The 16,869-nt window shown below is 51.9% G+C and overlaps 1 protein-coding gene across 1 annotated transcript in view; it reads left to right on the forward strand.

The window, feature by feature from the left end:
- Positions 1-3,208: 3,208 nt before the first annotated feature.
- LOC144269463 (scavenger receptor cysteine-rich type 1 protein M130-like) overlaps positions 3,209-16,869 on the forward strand; it is a 116,020-nt gene continuing 102,359 nt past the window's right edge. Inside the window, exons 1-3 of the mRNA XM_077825202.1 lie at positions 3,209-3,223; positions 3,550-3,736; positions 14,996-15,121. Coding sequence (XP_077681328.1) covers positions 3,209-3,223; positions 3,550-3,736; positions 14,996-15,121 — 328 coding nt within the window. The remainder of the gene's footprint in view (positions 3,224-3,549; positions 3,737-14,995; positions 15,122-16,869) is intronic.

Below are 16,869 nucleotides of genomic sequence, written 5' to 3' on the forward strand. Positions count from 1 at the left end.
AAATATGTCAAAACACAAGCACGCAACCTTCTCCTGGCCAGACACAGAAAAATAATACAAGATAAATTTTCAAAATGTCCGACACCACCAAAAACATACACGACCGGAAATGGGAATGGAGGGTGGAACATAAACCCTACACAGGGCACGGAAAACTGTCAAAAAGTACATGGTGATAAAAGCTATCAAGCAGTTAAATACTCCCATGGCTGGGGAGGGCAGGTGGCCAATGGGGAAGAAGCCATGGTCTGGCACGAAGTGCTCCACCCTGCTCCAGGCAGGCTCTGGTTCTCCAAGCCCCCAAAGAAGGGAGGTTGGCTTTAACCAGAGCTAGGGCAGCTGGGCAGCTCCAATGACCGGGCTCTCCCTAGTGCACATCACTGTCATCCTGTGGAACAACGTCCATAGGCTGGAGCCGGCTGGAAGTTGGTTCTTGAAAGTATCCGGGATGAGGATGGTCTGCGAAGCCAGACATCGGACCAAGGACTTGCTGTCCTGTCCTGAAGGAAATGGAGGTCAGAGCCACGGCACTCTGGAAAGCCCCGGCAGACCAAGCCAGCGCTGTACCTCTCGGCCTGCGACAAGGAGGCAGCAGGCTAGAGGCAGGGGACTAGCGGGAACAACCAGCAACCCTCACTAAACATCCCCGCCGCCCTCCACAGCTGGTGGAGCCTCCAGACACAGGGAAGAAGTCACAATGAATCCCATTCACTCACTATTTCTAGGACTGCCCCATCCCTGCAGTATCTGAGTGCCTCATCCCTGCCTGTATTTACCCTCCCCCTTCCCCCCAATGCACAGATGGGCACTTAGGCCCAGAGAGGGGGAGATTCACAAAGGGGGCTTGGGCATGGTTAGGCTACGCCTAACTTCAGGTGCCCTGCTACCCTCCAGGAGGGAGCTCAGCCATTCTCTAGCTCCAGTTGGGAGGCCCAGCTGTGAACCTGCTCTGGGAGTGAGGAGCCTGAGCTATGTCACCCCTTCTCCCCCTTTTCCCCCCAAAAATGTGGAGGAGACACTGCTCTGCCCTGCGCTGGCCCAGGGGTCCGGGCATGCAGCAGGGAGGTAGATGACCAGACGTCACCTCGGCTTCATTTGGAGCAGTGGCTTGACCACAGGCACCCCATGTGGAGGTGACTGCCCCAAACACTGGGCTAGTGAGTGCAAGGGGGGGAGGCAAGACCCCACCTTGGCTGTGTTTTGGGGTGGGGGGGCAATCATCTGTGAAGGCCAGGCAGCTCAGGCCCAGTTTGGGGATCTGCCAGGCCGCAGCTCTGAGGTCAGTGCTAAGTGCCTGGGCATGTGACAACCAGCAGACACAACAGGGTGAGCGGACAGCTGATCAGGGGTTGGGGGATCTACATTTTGCATCCCTTTGTGGTTCTTGCCCATGATCACATTGCTGGCATTGGAGATTGAACCCAGCCCGCGGCTCTGGGCCATTCGTCCCCCTAACGCTCAGTGCTCAAAGCAGTTACCACTCACCATTGCAAATGGCATCCAGCTTGTCCTGGCTCCTCTGGTCCAGCTGCCAGGCAGTGAGCCCTCCACACACACACACACACACAGCTCGTCACCTCCCTACATCCCCAGCGAGGGTGTCAAAGCGTCTGTCACCCTCCAAGCAGTGGGGCTTTCCCCTGCCCCTTGCTGACCAGGATGTGCTCCTGAGTCCCCAGAGAAAGGGAGAGGCCCCAGAGATGGCTGTGGGGCTGGTTGCCAAAGGAGAGCATTGCACCTTGAGGTTCCACAAACCAAGAGCCCATGGCGGGCCGTGGGGGGACGGGTACTGCATGGGAAGCAAGGGGGTTAGAGGGGGCCCATCCGCCAATCAGGGCAGTTTGGGTTGAGCTTGCTCCTGCGGGTTTCTGATACCCCTGAGCCTTCATTCAGCAATCAGGAGCCCAGGGGTTACTTCTCACTGCCGGCAGGGATTGAGCAGAGCCTGGGACCGGATCCAGCCCCCCTGCTAAGGGGAGCCCTCTGCTCTGTGCTTACCTAGGAACCTGATGGCCACATCTCTAATTGGAGCCTGCGTGTTCTCCAGAAAGGCCATAGTCTGACATAGGAAGGTTTCTGCTCTCCCCTTGTAGTGCACCACCGAGGAGCCAGAACAAGGGAGCACCAGGTTATGAAAGGCCTTTCCGTCCCGCAGGCCGGGTTCCAGGTCTGTGCAGTCTCCTGCTTTCGCTCCTCCTTCCTGTGCCGGGGGATCACGGAGAGGGACTACACCCCGGGCCAGGTGTGGTCCCGGGGCTGGGGCTCGGTGTGGGCACAGAGCCAGGCAATGAGGGGTGCCCTATCCACCGATTCCCCCACTCCTGCCTGCGAGGGCTGAGCAGTGAATTACCCGAGGGCTCCCTCACCCGGCAGTCACAGCTTTGCCACCGCTCCTTTTGCTGGATGAGGGCACCGAGCTGGTGCCACCTCAGGAATTGCGCAGCACTGCTGAGGGTGTCCCAACACACCTGCAAAACAAGAGGGGCCGGAGCAAGCCGGCCACGATTACGGGAGCTGGAAGCCAGGGCCGCCCCTAGGCATACGCAGCTGCGTAGGGCACCTTGAAACTTGCGGCACCAAATTGCTCCAAATTTCATGGTGCCCCTAGGCAGCTGCGTGCTGCATACGGAGCAGCCCGAGCCCCAGTGACCAGCCCCATCCCTCGGCCAGCCCCACGCAGGCTGCGCCCACTACAAAGGGCAGGGCAGTCCCGGGGGGGGCGGGGGAGAGGGTCCCAGACAACTCTCTCCACCCTGCCTCTTACCCTTCCCCCTGCTCCGCCCCTGGCCCACCCCCATTCCACCTCTTCTCTGCAAGCCTCTTCCCCCAGCGACCCCACACTCACCAGCAGTGGCAGGAAGTGGAGCAACCTGGTCCCAGCCTGCTGTACTCCGCCAGCTCCCAGCCGCGGCGCTCCACTTCCCTGCGCTGGTGAGTGCGGGAAAATGATCGCCCCCCACACTCACCCACAGCGGGAAGCGGAGCAACATGGGCCCATCCTGCTCCACTTCCCTTGCCCCGGCCTCAGCCATGTCACTTGGTGGGGAAAGGACTGCCCCCCAGCTCTCACTGGCGGCGGGAAGTGGAGCGCCACAGCAGGGAGCTGGTGCAGTAGAGCGGGCTGGGACCGGGCTGCTCTGCTTCCCGCTTCTGTCAGTGAGTGGGGGCGGGTAGGATCCCTTTCCCGAAACTTCTTCCCCCAAGCGACATGGCTGGAGCTTGGGCGAGGGAAGCAGAGCGGGCTGCTCCCGGCTCCCCGCTAATTCCCCGGGCCACTCTGGGCCTGTAGGGCCCCCAAAAGTGGCCCCCCACAGCTCCTGCCTCCCAGACCCTGGTGGGGGGTGGAGGGGGAGGCCTGGGGCTTCACACAGCCCCACTGCAGTGGGGCTGCATAGGGCACCCAAATGGCTAGGGACGGCCCATCTCTGCTGGACTAACCCTCCTCAGTCTCTTTGGGACAGGACTCTTAGTCAGCAAGGAAAAAGGAAAAGGGTCAGGGATGAGATGTTCAGCAACATGCTCTACAGCACTGATGACCCGCTGGAGTAGCAGAAGGTGAAGGAGGAATGGGACGCCCAGCAGGAGGAAGGAATACTGGCTCAATTCCTCAAGCATGAAGAGATCAACTGGGACCAGGACCAGTTGCTGATGGAGCAGTTGATCGACCTGGTGGCCATTGGGTACAACCTCCACCTCCAGTACCAGGGCACAGCCCACTACAGCACCAACTCCATGAGTACAAACTTCCACTCCAGGGCTGCACTGTTCTGCAGGGTACCACGTCCTGCAGCCAGAACAGGCCCTGGAAAATCTGCGGTTGGGTGGTCAGTGAACAGCTGTATGCGCTGGAATGGACAGATGTTCCCTGTGCACACCACCTGCATCGCCTGTACAGCTGTGTGCAACATGGGCAACACATTCTGTTGGGGGCAGGAGAGCAGGGGCCAGACTTCTGACAGATTTAGTGCAACAGTATGAAACCTTCCTGCATCACATTCCCCCAACACATGCCCCATTACTGCATTACAGGCTCCTCATCCCTGCGTTGCCAGGACGTGGGCACACAAGGCATCCCTCATTTCCCTTGCTTGCCTGGATCCAGCCCCAATGACGATAGGAGCACTGTCTGGTTGCTAGTCGACTGGGCAGGTGAATCAACAGGAAGCTCCCAGCTCAGTCAAGGAGGAGCTCAGCTGCTGGGAGCCCAGAGAGCAGAAGAACTCAGCTAGTGCACAGCCCCTAGGAGGAGGGCCACGAACCCTGATCTAAAGGGGTGAAATTACAGGCCGGACATGATTTGAACCACAGATCCCCAGAAGGCAGATTGTGGAAACGGTGACCTGAGGGGCTCACTTTGGGGAGCTGAACTAGGTTGAATATATTAGATCCCAAGAGAGGAGGAATACTGCTTTGAAGACTTCTTGCTGTGAGTGGATTATTTTTGGGAAGCTAACGGGAAACTGATGGGCCACCCCAGGCCACAAATGGTTGCCCTGGGACAGAACCGGTCTACAGTCCCAATTTGGGATGGGATCTCCATTTTATCTTTTGAAAATTTGCAAGATGGGAAAACCACCCCTCCCCCAGGTCTACTATTTAGGTTTCCTTCTTTCTTGTGTCCCTGTAATGGGGTCGCTGCTTCTGAGCACCTGTCATGGCTGGGGATGGCTCTGCGGGTGCCTCTGCCTCAGTGTCTCCTCACCAGGCTTTTCCATCTCTCCCAAGAATTCACATTGCTCAGCCCTCCGGCCAGGTCACTCCCAGAGTTCAGCCCCTTTCAGGGTACTCAAAATACAAAATAAACATGACCTGTGGCAATAGTCTCAAGTTAACATGATGTGACGTTATGAGTGTAATATAATATCTCATTGAAAGGTGACAGGGCCAGAAAGAGTTAATTAACTCCCAGACTGACCTGACCCATGGTGGAACTTTAGAGACTGGTTAGGAAGAGATGTAAATGAATAGAGCTTTGAAATGCAGCCTGTATTGTTAGAGATAGAAGAGTAGATGTTTGCTCAGGTCTTGTGATGTAAGCAAACAAGTCTTGTCTATGGCTATAGCTTTGATTCAAAGATCAAAAAAGGAATATTAACATTTAGGAAGATACTTGAGTGAAATAGTATTATTGTCTATGTCTCTTTGAAGGTTGTGATAACCTGTGTCTGAACTGTTTAATGGATAAATTATCCTGTGCTAGTTGCCATGATGTTTAGAAGAAGGAAAGTTAAGCCTATTGTTTTCTCAGGCCAAAAGGCTGCTGGAAATGTATAAAAATCTTGGGACACAATCCTTCATCTCAGATCTGCTTTGGGTTTCAAGAAGGGGAAACCTTAAGCCATAAGGATTGAGATCCCCAGTCACTGACTGGAGTCACCCTGAATATGGACATTGGACTATAACCTATGGACTATTTTTAAAGGGACTTTTGGCAACTACAAGATCATCTCTGCTGTGTATCTGGACCTCAAGAATTGAATTCAAGTCTGTCTGGATATTGATCTTTTAACCAACACTCTCTCTCTTTTCTTTTTTAATAGATTTTAGTTTAGTTAATAAGAATTGACTGTAAGCGTGTATTTGGGGTAAGATCTAAGTTATTATTTGACCTGGGTCTGGGGCTTGGTCCTTTGGGGTCAGGAGAACCTTTTCTTTTATATGATGAAATAAGAGTTTCAGAATTTATCATCATATGTTTGACATGTGTGCCTGGATGGAGGCCTGAGGCTGGGTACTTTAAGGGAACTGCATTGTTTGGACTTCTGAGTAACCAGGGAGGTAATACAGAAGTTGTTTTGTGCTGGCTTGGCAAATCTAAGTATTGGAATATCTACCAGCGTTTGGGGTTTGTCTGCCCCGTTTTGTTTGCAGTTCACCCTATTTGAGTCATCTCAGCTGGCTCCCACGGGCAGCACCGTCACTCATGAATTAAAGGTTTTCCATCCCTCCTGTCATGGAGTCCCCAGGTGATGCTCTGGAACTGCTCCCTATGAAGCCAGGCAGGACTCTGGGGAAGTCTCCTTTCTGTGAGCAGACTGTCTTCAGGACACACAGCTCACACAACTTCCACCTTCCTGAGTCTGACCTCAGAGCATTCAGCATTCTCTGCCCCTCCATGCGCTTCCCACAGCAAGTCCGCCCAGGCGGGGTCCTGGGGAAGCCAGAGCGTCCTGCACCCCAACTTTGCAGTCAGACGTGACTCTCAGCCAGCCAGTAAAACAGAAGGTTTATTAGAGGTCAGGAACATGGTCTAAACCAGAGCTTGTAAGTGCAGAGAACTGGACCCCTCAGCTGGGTCCATTTTGGGGGGCAGTGAGCCAGACAACCACATCTGCACTTCACTCCAGGTCCCCAGCCAGCCCCAAACTGAAACTCTCTCCAGCCCCTCCTCCTCTGGGCTTTGTCCCTTTCCCAGGCCAGTAGGTCACCTGATTCCTTTGTTCTCCAACCCTTTAGCTCTCACCTTGCAGGGGGGAAGGGCCAGGCCATCAGGTGCCAGGAAACAGGGTGTTGGCCGTTCTGTGTGTCCAGACCCCTTCACACACCTGCCCTCTAGGGCTCTGCAATGATCATACATCCTTATCCCACCACCTAGGTACTTAAGAACTGCATAAGGGAAATTGAGGCACCTCCTCAATATTCAGAGGAAACATTAAGAACAGTCCCATTTCGTCACACCTCCTGAGCTCAACTCACAGTTCTTCTCTCTCATGGGAGCACTCTCTGGGGTTTCCCCACTGGGAGTGCAAGTTCAGCACAAACAGAAACAGTCTCCTGCGCCCTCCTGGGCTTCACACTCTCCTTAAACAAACTTGGTCTTAATCCTTACCAGAGCGCTGACTCCCAGAGCTTTCCTGGAGCCTGGCCTCTTCTCTGCCTTGGCAGGTCACTCCCAGCCATACCTACCTGGATACCTTTTCTCCCCTGCAGCCTCGGGATCTCCTGCAGGAGCCTTCTTGCTTTCTGCAACTTCTGCAGCCATCTGCCACTGACCCTTTCTGCCCAAACTGCTAGGCTAACTAAGGCCAGATTGTGTCATGTGACCCACTGTCATTCTCCCCACATGGAAAGCGTCAAGGTTGGGGCTGGGCCCATTTCCCCTTAAAGGGGCCAGTCACTCTGCAATAAATCCCTTTTCCTTGCCACCTCTTGTTTTCAGGGAGAGGAGGTAGGAAATGTGACAGGCAGCTTCTTCCCGGAACCTTACTGATTATAGACATTGGTGTCCTGGGAGGCAAAAGTGGAGCAAATTCCCATTGATCATGTGGGTTGATGGCTGACCCACAACACAGAGACTGTAAGGCCAGAAAGGACCAGTGTGATCACCTTGCTCAGGGGTGGGCACACTTTTTGGCCCGAGGACCACATCGGGTTGCGAAACTGTATGGAGGGCTGGGTAGGGAAGGGTGTGCCTCCCCAGACAGCCTGGTCCCTGCCCCAGCCCCCTATCTGCCCCCTCCCACTTCCCGCCCCCTGACCTCCCCCCTCAGAACACCCGACCCATCCAACCCCCCTGCTCCTTGTCCCCTGACTGCCCCCTCCCGGGACCCCTGCCCGTAACCGCCTCCCGTGCAAAAAAGAGCAGCCCCTAAAGTCCTTTTCCACAGCTCAGCACCAGATGTCAGGGTAGAGCTCATTCTGGCTCTGCTTACATATATATGTTTTCATATAATTATATTTATGCTTAGATTTATTTGGATTTTAAATAAATTTAAACAAAGTCTTCCTGTTCCTATTTGTGTGATTCACCAGTCTCACTTAATAACAATCTTAGGTCGCTCCCTGAGTAAGGAACCTGTTATTAGTGACCTGTTCAATTTGCACCCTAAATTTATCAAAGGCTACACCTGTCAGGTAGACACTTTTTAATCCATAACCAAGTTGAAAATTATTTATCAACAAAATTTGTAATCTCACCAAAAAGGGACATCAAGTTAATTTGACAGGATCCATTTTCCATAAACCCATGTTGTTTGGCATTCATTAAATTATACTCATTTAATTCTCTATTGATTGAGTCCCATATCAGAAGTTCTATTATTTTCCCTGGAACCAATGTCAGCCTCACAGACCTATAATTACCTTTGGGGGTTCTCAAACTGGGGGATGGGGCATGACCTCTCAAGGGGTTGTCAGGTTATTACATGGAGGGCTGTGAGCCGTTAGCCTCCTCCCACAAACCCAACTTCGCCTCCAGCATTTATAATAGTGTCGAATATGAATATATAATAACAAGTGGATAAATAGGAACCTGATATAGATAGCTAGATAGATAGATAGATAGATATTTTAATTTTTATAACAGCCTTCACTTCCCCTCAAAGCCAGGTTGGTTTATTTTTAACTGCTGCAGCCCTTCTTCTTTCTTCTTTAAACCCCCTGCTAATAAAGCAGGAGATGGATTAATTGTTAATAATAATCAAATAGTTATTACATTTATATTATTGAGGCACCCAAAGGCCCATTCAGGTCACAGATATAGACACACTCCCAGCTCCAGAGACCTGACAGTCCAAAAGACTCAAGAACAGATGCAGGATTGGAGAGGGGAGAAATAACATAAAAGCAAATTCACATGGTGATGATTGGTACAATTTCCTGTTTTGTCGTTACTGTTTGTTTAAGTAGCAGTAGGGCTGAGTGAGGGGGAATGGCAGGATTGGGGAGCGGAGGTTGGTTAAAATAAGGAGAGGGAAGGGAGGGCAAGAGGCACACCCAGAGCTCCTCACCTGCCAAGCTAGTCACTGTCAAGTGTTTTTCCGGAATCACAACAGAGGGAGGGATCTCAAGAAGGGATTCGAAGGAGGATCAGGTGTTGGCTGCACAGATTTTTTCAGGGAGTTTTCTCCATAAAGAAAGGGCAGCATGGGAGAAAATGGAGAGGTAAAGAGTTAAAGATGTTTCCCTTAATCCAAGTATTTGTAACAGTTCTCTTTAGGAAGAGCCTGCGGAAGGTGTGGTGCCAGCCAGTCATTATTCTGAGCTATATGCCCCTTGCCTTGTACCTGTTCCGTTATTTGTCTGTCTCCCAAGAATCAAGTAAACTTGTTTCCAAGGAGTCTTCCCCCTACTGACAGCACTGATGGGCATAATGTGTGCTAAACATCCTGCTACTGCAAGAGAGGGTCATGGCCTACTCAGGAAGCCCTAAGATCTGCCTCTGCCACTAATGATCATGGTCTAGGCAGGAAACCCCAAGGTCTATTAGTAGGGCAAATGTCAATATTACAGGTGGTGCTGGGTAATCTATCTTGTACAATGGCTGATCAGAGTGACACAACCTGGTTCTAGTGACTTGTCCTTGTCTACAATTGGGCATGTCCTATACTGGGAATTGGTCTTGTAATGATCACCTTTGGCACAGGGGATTTCTTCCCTAGTTTACAAAATAATCTGCCTCTAATGTCTCCCAACTGATGTCTAATACAATATAGAATCTATGAGGGTGAGAAAGAGCTTAGATATATACAATTTGTATAGCAGTTTTTCTTCCCGCACCAGAGATGGGGGTTACCCGATGATCTGAGGCTGTGGTAAACCTGACGTCAGGAGGGGGCTCATCACTCATATATGGTGATGTTTGTTGCTTTTGAGTTTTATTGGATGTTTTAGCTTCATACATTCACAGATAAAACCACTGATAATAACTAAAAAGGCAGATGGGTTTGCTATTGGTTCCTTCCTGCAGCTGATGCCAGCCTCTGAATCTATATATTTCCCTTCCACTGCTTTGTTCTCACTTGTCAGACACAGAGGAGGCCTGGCAGATGTTTAGGTGCAGCCGGAATATTGAGAGGAGGCGACAGCAAGTCAGGCTGGCAATGAAGGGACATCTCTCCACTCTGGTGCTGTGGCTTCTTCTCCTCACAATTCAGGTCATAGCAGGTAAGTCTCCCTTGTGTTTCACCAGGGGAGCTGGGTTAACTGGAACTAGGGTGGTAACTTTTACAGTCCACTTTTTACCATCCATGTTTGGCTTGGAGGTTGTGACTTTTCCTTTTGGGATTGGACCTTGCCACTGTTACAGAGGCTGTTTTTATCTTGAGATTGGGCTATTGCAATGACCTCTGTGTGGGGCTGTACCTTAAAACCATTCAGAGAACGAAGCTGGTGTAAATGGCAGCGACTCACTGAGCAGCGCATCTGGCTGGGAGCTGTGCTGCAGGGTCTGCACTGGCTGCCCAGCTCTGGGTGGAGGTTAAGGTGTTGGTGATGATTTATAAAGTCCTAAATGGCCTGGAACCAGCCTCTCTGAGGGATCACCTCTCTCCCTGTGCCGTATGGCCAGAGCTGTGGTTAGCAGAGGTGCCCAAGCTGGTTCCCCCTTTTATAAAGGAGAGGGGTGGCTGGCAGGGTGCTCTCTGTGAGGGCTCCAGGACTCTAGAACTAGCTCACCCTTTGGGCCAAAATAGCGCAAATTTGGTGACCTTTTGGGCACACTGCAAAATTCACTTGTTTGAGGGGTGCGGATTGGGAAGGACACAGGCTGTGCGTCACATAATGAGAAAGGTGTGGAAGGAGTTTCTGTAGGTGTCTGGCTAGCTGAGTTCCTATTGAAATGGTCACTTAATGCTGCTGGAATTTGTGTGTTATCAATGCCATCCGGGTGCCTAGAGCCTTTGCTAGACATCACTTTAGTGCTTTAAATCCCAAGAAATACATCAATAATTTGGGATCCAACAGAAATGTCTGTTTGGTCCAGAATCCAACAGCTCCAAGGGCCAAGTCCTGGCTCCTCACTCCCCCATTCATTCACTGAAGCCAGTAGAAGTTGTGCATGGTTGAGATGAGCAGGATTTTCCCAAATAAACCCAGAGCTGACTCGTGCCACAGAGAGGGTGAGGGGGGATGAGGTAGGGTGCAGGGTGCAATATCCTGTGCAGTTGAGGGTACTGGAAGTTCTGCCAGCAGGAACATTTATCCTGCAGGAGCCCTGCCTCGCTCCCTCCCTCTCCCAAGGTTTCTGCTGGAGCAGACACACTTTGAATCCTAGCTGGAGCCTAGAGAAGCCCGACCAGCACAAGCTGCATGGTAGAGGTGTTGCATCAGGGCCTCTCATGGCCACATTGGTTTCATTCCTTCAAGGTTGCCCCTGCCCAGTTCCAGGGCTGCTCTCATTCCTCCAGCACAGAGGGGGCTGCAGGCTCTTTCCCAATCTGTGTCCCAGCTCCAGGCAGACGTAACACTAGTGGGGGGGGGCTACGCCCTGTGTTACAGCAGCATGAGCTGGCGCAACGCAGGGAGTGAATCTGGACCAAAGATTCCAAAACAGATAAACAATAGGATTAAAATCTAATGTGGGACCCAGATATGATTTAAATAATACAGTGATTGGAACCGGTTTCTCTGGTATTAAGAGGATGAAAATGATCCCAGTGTTTGGCAGCGAAGGTCTGCCAGGATGGTCTGGCCATGTACTGGTGTGAATTGCACTGTTCTCTCAGCTCCATGGAGGCTCCTTACACATGGTGTCCCCAGCTCAGCCATCCACAGCTGCAACCAGCCTGTTCCAGGGCTCACAGTGGAACTCTGCATGTAGCCGTAACTCCTGGGCATTATAATGATGCCCGTACTTGCTCCCAGTCTCAGGGACAGTCCTGGGTCGTCAAACCCTGTCCTGGGGGCCAGTTCTCCCAGGTAATATCTGAGGACTGTGTGTTATACCAATAAATTAAAAACCAGCAGGATCTTATTAAAGGGAAAAAGGCAAAATACCACATTTATTGTGAATACAGAAAGAATCATAGTAAGCAGTTAGTTACAGCTGTAACATTCCATTCAATCTCATATTTATTCACACATTCATTCATACACACACACACACACACACACACACACAGGTTCTGCAAGGTTGTTATCATAGTTACCAGCCTTGGAGTTGCTCATGCCAAGCCACTGGCCAGGTGGCCTGGACGTGAGTAGGGAGCAGGGCCTTGTCAGATGCTCATCTGATGCTCCTGGAAGTTGGTTTGCAGAATCAGACCCCAAAGTTCTCACTTTTTAGAGTCTATTTTTATAGGAATTTCTTCCTATGCCAGTCTATGGGAATTGCTTCATCATGCTGTTGCTGAATCAATCAGCAGATAGCACATTCCTGAAGGCTCCGAGCTGCTAGATGTTATCTTGGTCTTTGGTTCTCCCATTCTTGAGGCTGTTGGGTGGATTCCAGTCTGCCCTCCGGGGGTCCTCTGGTTATTTCCACTTGACGCCTTCTTCAGCCGATGGACACTGGATTCTTAGGCTGGCACCTCCCTGATCATTCAGTTATTATCCACATCAAGCATCCTTCCACATACATCCTCTATCTCTATTTTAATCACAATTGTTAATACAACAAAAGGTGCTGTTTCTGTTGTTACAGAGTATTGCTTTGAGTCTCTCTCTGTGTGAATTGCTTTGAGAACAGACTCTGTCTTAGAATGTACTAACACAATTAGCAGCTTGCAAGTTTCACACATAGAGGGAGAGAAACAGTACCAAAAACCAAGAGACCTCTTAATTAGTAATACCCTGGAATTTAAACTATGGGGAATCAAACTCATTTGTGATTTTAATACACAACTTCTTTAATATGATCCAACATGTGTGGCTGGCAGTGGCCCCACCTCACAGTCCCTGTGAACTGCCTCCCTCCCAGCAGCCAGCTTTGCCTCTCCACAACCCCCAGAAATGCAAACAGCTGTAGAGACAACTGGGGACAGGGGTGGAACTCAGAGCAAATGGGAGAAAAGCAGCTTGTAGGGAGTGGGGGCAGAGTCTGCTCCTCATCTGGGGAAGGAGCAGCCTGTACATGCAGGGCGGAGAGGCCAGGTAGAAAAGGGAGAAGAGGAGGGGGAAGAGCCCAAGGGAGGCAGGTTGGAGGAGACCAGTGGAAGAGGGCAATGTGTGGGGCAGGTGGGAGAGGAAGCTCCGGCAGGGAGCACAAGGCTGTAATGCCAAGCTCCACAGAACAAAAATTGTGAGGTTAAAAAACCATCCAGTCTCATTTTTCCATCTGTCTTTGGACCTTAGAACCCCACTCTACTCCTCTGCCAGCGCGGGGGTCAGAATCGCAGGCTGAAAAGTCACCCTTTAGTGCACCCGAACAGCACGACTCCCCCGGCTGCTCAGCTGGAGACTGCGCTTACCCTCCCCTCACCCCTGAGATGGGAACTGCCGTCCATTGCCCCACACTGCCTTCGCTCTACCTCCTGGTTCAGTTCCTCTGACAGAGGAAGGGCTGGCTGGGAAATAGCTTGACAGCCACTGAGTTAATTCATGCAGCATGGTTCACATTCACACACAGAACTGTTACTGTTCAGGGGTGAGTTACAGATACCTTCACACTGACATCAACCATTCACACCAACTACCCCGTCACCATAACAGGAGGGGAATGATTTAGCCATTTGCAAATAGCAACACTTTCCAGGCTTCCCCCACCCCACCCCACCCCCACAACTTCTCTGCCTGAGACTGGGAAGCACTGCCCCCATTATAGAGACCCCTCCCCTCTCCTCCCCATCTCTCCTTCTCTCCTGCCCCCTCCCACTCCTGACCCCATCCCCTGCCTACTCCAGACTCTGTTCGACTCCCCAATACTTCCTCCTGTCCCCCTGCTCCAGAATCCCTCCCCTACCTCCTGTCCACAAGCACCAGATCCTCCCACTCCTCCATCCTCCCCAATACTCCCTCATGTGCCCCTGCTCCAGTCTCCCTCCACTCAGTCCCATCCTCTGCGCCACACCCCTCCCCTCCTCGTCCTCTTTCTGCCCTACTTCAGGCCCCCTCACTCCTTACCCTACAGTGATCACCCTTCCCCACCCCTACCTCCCCCTTCCCCACTTTTAGAGTCCCTCTTCTCCCCATGCCTCCTTCTGCCCTCCTCTCTGCCCTTTCTCCCTTCCCCTCTCTCCCTCCTGCCCCAATTCTTCAACCCCCTCCTCACTTCTCACTCCTGTCCTCCACTCCAGACCCTCTCCTCTCTCCACCTCTCCATGCAGACTACCTTCTCTAAACCCGCTTCTCCGCCCCTCCCTCCTGCCCCCTGCTCAATAACCCCCTCCAACCCCATGCTCCCTCTCTCCCTTCAGACCACCCTGTGCTCCATCTCCACTCCTCCCTCCTGCCCCAATTTCAGATCCCTGTCCCCCTCCCCTCCCTTCTGATTCTCTTTCCTGCTTCCCTGCTAACTCCCAATGCAGACACCCCTCCCCTCCCCATTTCTCACTCCTGCCCCCACTTTTCGACCTCCATCCCACCCGCCACTCCAGACCCACCTTCTCACTCCTGCCCCTTCCTACCGTCCTTTCCAGACCCTCCTCCTCTCTGTCCCCCTGCACCCTGCTACAGACTCTCTCTCTCCCCCACCCTCTTTCCTCCGCTTGTTCCAGAACCCCCTCCCAACCCTTCCCTCGGGCCGACTCATCGTCTTTACCCCATTCCCTTGCAACCCTTGAATCTGCCTCCTGTCCCCGCAGTGCCCTGCTCCCCTCACTCTCCCCATCCGCCTTTCACTGGGTCTCTGTTGCCCATCACGGTACCTGAGTCAAGTCCAGTCCCCTCAGCCACACAGAGACAGCCGTGTTCCCAGTGGGCTTTAGTGGGAAGTAGCAGCCAGCTTTACTCAGGGGGTCCTCACTCCCACATGCCGACAGACTGTAGGGAGATGGTGGCATCTCACTGGCCTCAGCCCCAGTGACAGTGACAGGAGATGGTGCCATTTGGAATAAGGGAAACTCCGTGAGTTGGTGCCTTTCATCGTGTTATCACGAGACAGGTAAAAACTCCCCAAACCACCAGAGTGGGGATAAAATGGGGAGAGCTGCAGCAGTGACAGCCCCGACTGTGAGGCCCTGAGACATGAGAAGGTGGAGCCATGAGGCAGCTCTGGGCATGTCCCATTCTCCTGGTTCTGGGTGCGGATCCCCTGCTGGCGGTCACCGACTCTGCTGTGATAATGCTGGGGAGGGGGCTCCTTGCTCACTCTGACCCTGCTTTGTGTCTCTCTTTGAAGATGCCGACGAGCTGAGGCTGGTGGATGGAGGCAGCCCCTGTGCCGGGAGAGTGGAGGTTAAACACCAGGATCAGTGGGGGACAGTGTGTGATGATGGCTGGGACATGGCAGATGCTGGGGTTGTTTGTAAGCAGTTGGGATGTGGAGTTGCTGTCAGTGCCCCTGGCTTTTCTTCATTTGGACCAGGATCTGGACAAATTTGGCTGGATGAAGTTGCCTGTCATGGTACTGAGTCTGCTCTCTGGCACTGCGGGAACAAGGGATGGGGTAAGAGTGACTGCGGTCATGGAGAGGATGCTGGAGTGACCTGTTCAGGTAAGAATCAGCCAGCTCAATCCTGAAAGGCAAATGCCCTGAGACAAAGGGCTTGAACCCAGAAGGCATTGTGTGCCTGTCACCCTAATGAGAAACGAACAAAATCCAGAGCAACTCTTGTAATGATTGTTATTACTGGACTGAAATTATTACTAATCATGTCACTGGCCAATGAGCAGCCCCCTGTGTGACTGTGAAGCGTTTTCAGGATCTCATTTCCAGTTGTTTCAGTGCCACGTCTTTCCTTTCCCTCTAAAAATGCAGATACGAGAGAAAATGGAAAAGGAAAATGTCAGGTTGGTCCTAAGTCGCTGAGGCACTTTTGAAAATGTTACACTCATGCTAAAATGCAGACCCAGACACCCAACCACAGAGGTACAGAGGCTGGGGCATGTATGTAGCCCCTTTGCCACCATCATAGGGTGATGGAGGAATGGGCAGATTCTCCCAGCTTGGCCAGAACTAGATTTAGCCGAGAACACTCCCCCCTCTGCTCTGTTACTTCTCACATTTTGGACCAACCAGTAATAGAAAATTTCACAATCTCTGATACCCTGTAGATCTAGCATAGCATAGAGAGCTCAGACAAAAATATACCTCAACCCTACAAAGCACAGGAATATCATATTATGGAGTCATCTTTTGTGACTCAGTATTTAACATGACAGCTACAGACCCGGAGAGCCTGTGTGTAACTGCAGCTGGGTGTGTCCCTACCTGTATGAATGCTGGTGAAAGTGCAGGCTGGAGGGCTTTGCTGTTTGTCACAGCAGTACAGTGTGAGAGGGAGCCCAGGCCAGTGCATCCAGGGACACAGTGGCACCCCAGTTCCAGGTGGCACCCCACGGGGAATATGTCACAATAGTGTTTCACAACTATTGAACACTTTAATTGTGTGGGAAAATAATTATGTGGGCTCCAGGCAAACAAATGAGAAAATGTCAGGGATGGACTAAATCTGCGGGTTTTACTCCCAGACCCAGATCTGAACTTGTCAATGTTCAGAGTGCTGGGTGGGGTCATTATTCCAGGTTGGGCCACAGAAGTGTTGCAAGCATATGATAGGTGCAGTATATAAATGTGATTGTTATCCTGAAAGGTGGTGCTAATGGCTGCCATCACAGGGTCTTGCATCAAATGCAAATCACAGACCTCATGAAAGCCAATGGCTGGGCCAAGCACACTCTATTAGGCTCAATAGACAGAACAATCAAAATCCTTTATGTAGTAAAAACATCTGCAGACAGTGGGGGCTATTGCCCAAGGCACTGGTCACATGGTCAGGGCAGAGCGAGCCCGGGGTTCCCTTGTTGCCAGTGCAGGGGCCAGGATATTGGTGTTGGACTATGTCTGTTGGAGGGAGAAGCCAGTAGAAGGAGTTGTGGCTGGGATCCAAGAAGGGAGCAAAGAACCAAAGCCTGTTGGAGCTCGCTGGAGGGGCAGGCTGGGGATTTCTGAGCATTGAAACTGCTGGCTGTTGTTAGGTTCAACTGTATTCACGGAAACAGAACTCTGTGTGCACTTAGCCTTGGGCCCTACCACGAGTGAACGTCACTGAG

This window comes from Eretmochelys imbricata, chromosome 1 (genome assembly GCF_965152235.1).
Source record: "Eretmochelys imbricata isolate rEreImb1 chromosome 1, rEreImb1.hap1, whole genome shotgun sequence".
Taxonomy (NCBI): domain Eukaryota; kingdom Metazoa; phylum Chordata; order Testudines; family Cheloniidae; genus Eretmochelys; species Eretmochelys imbricata.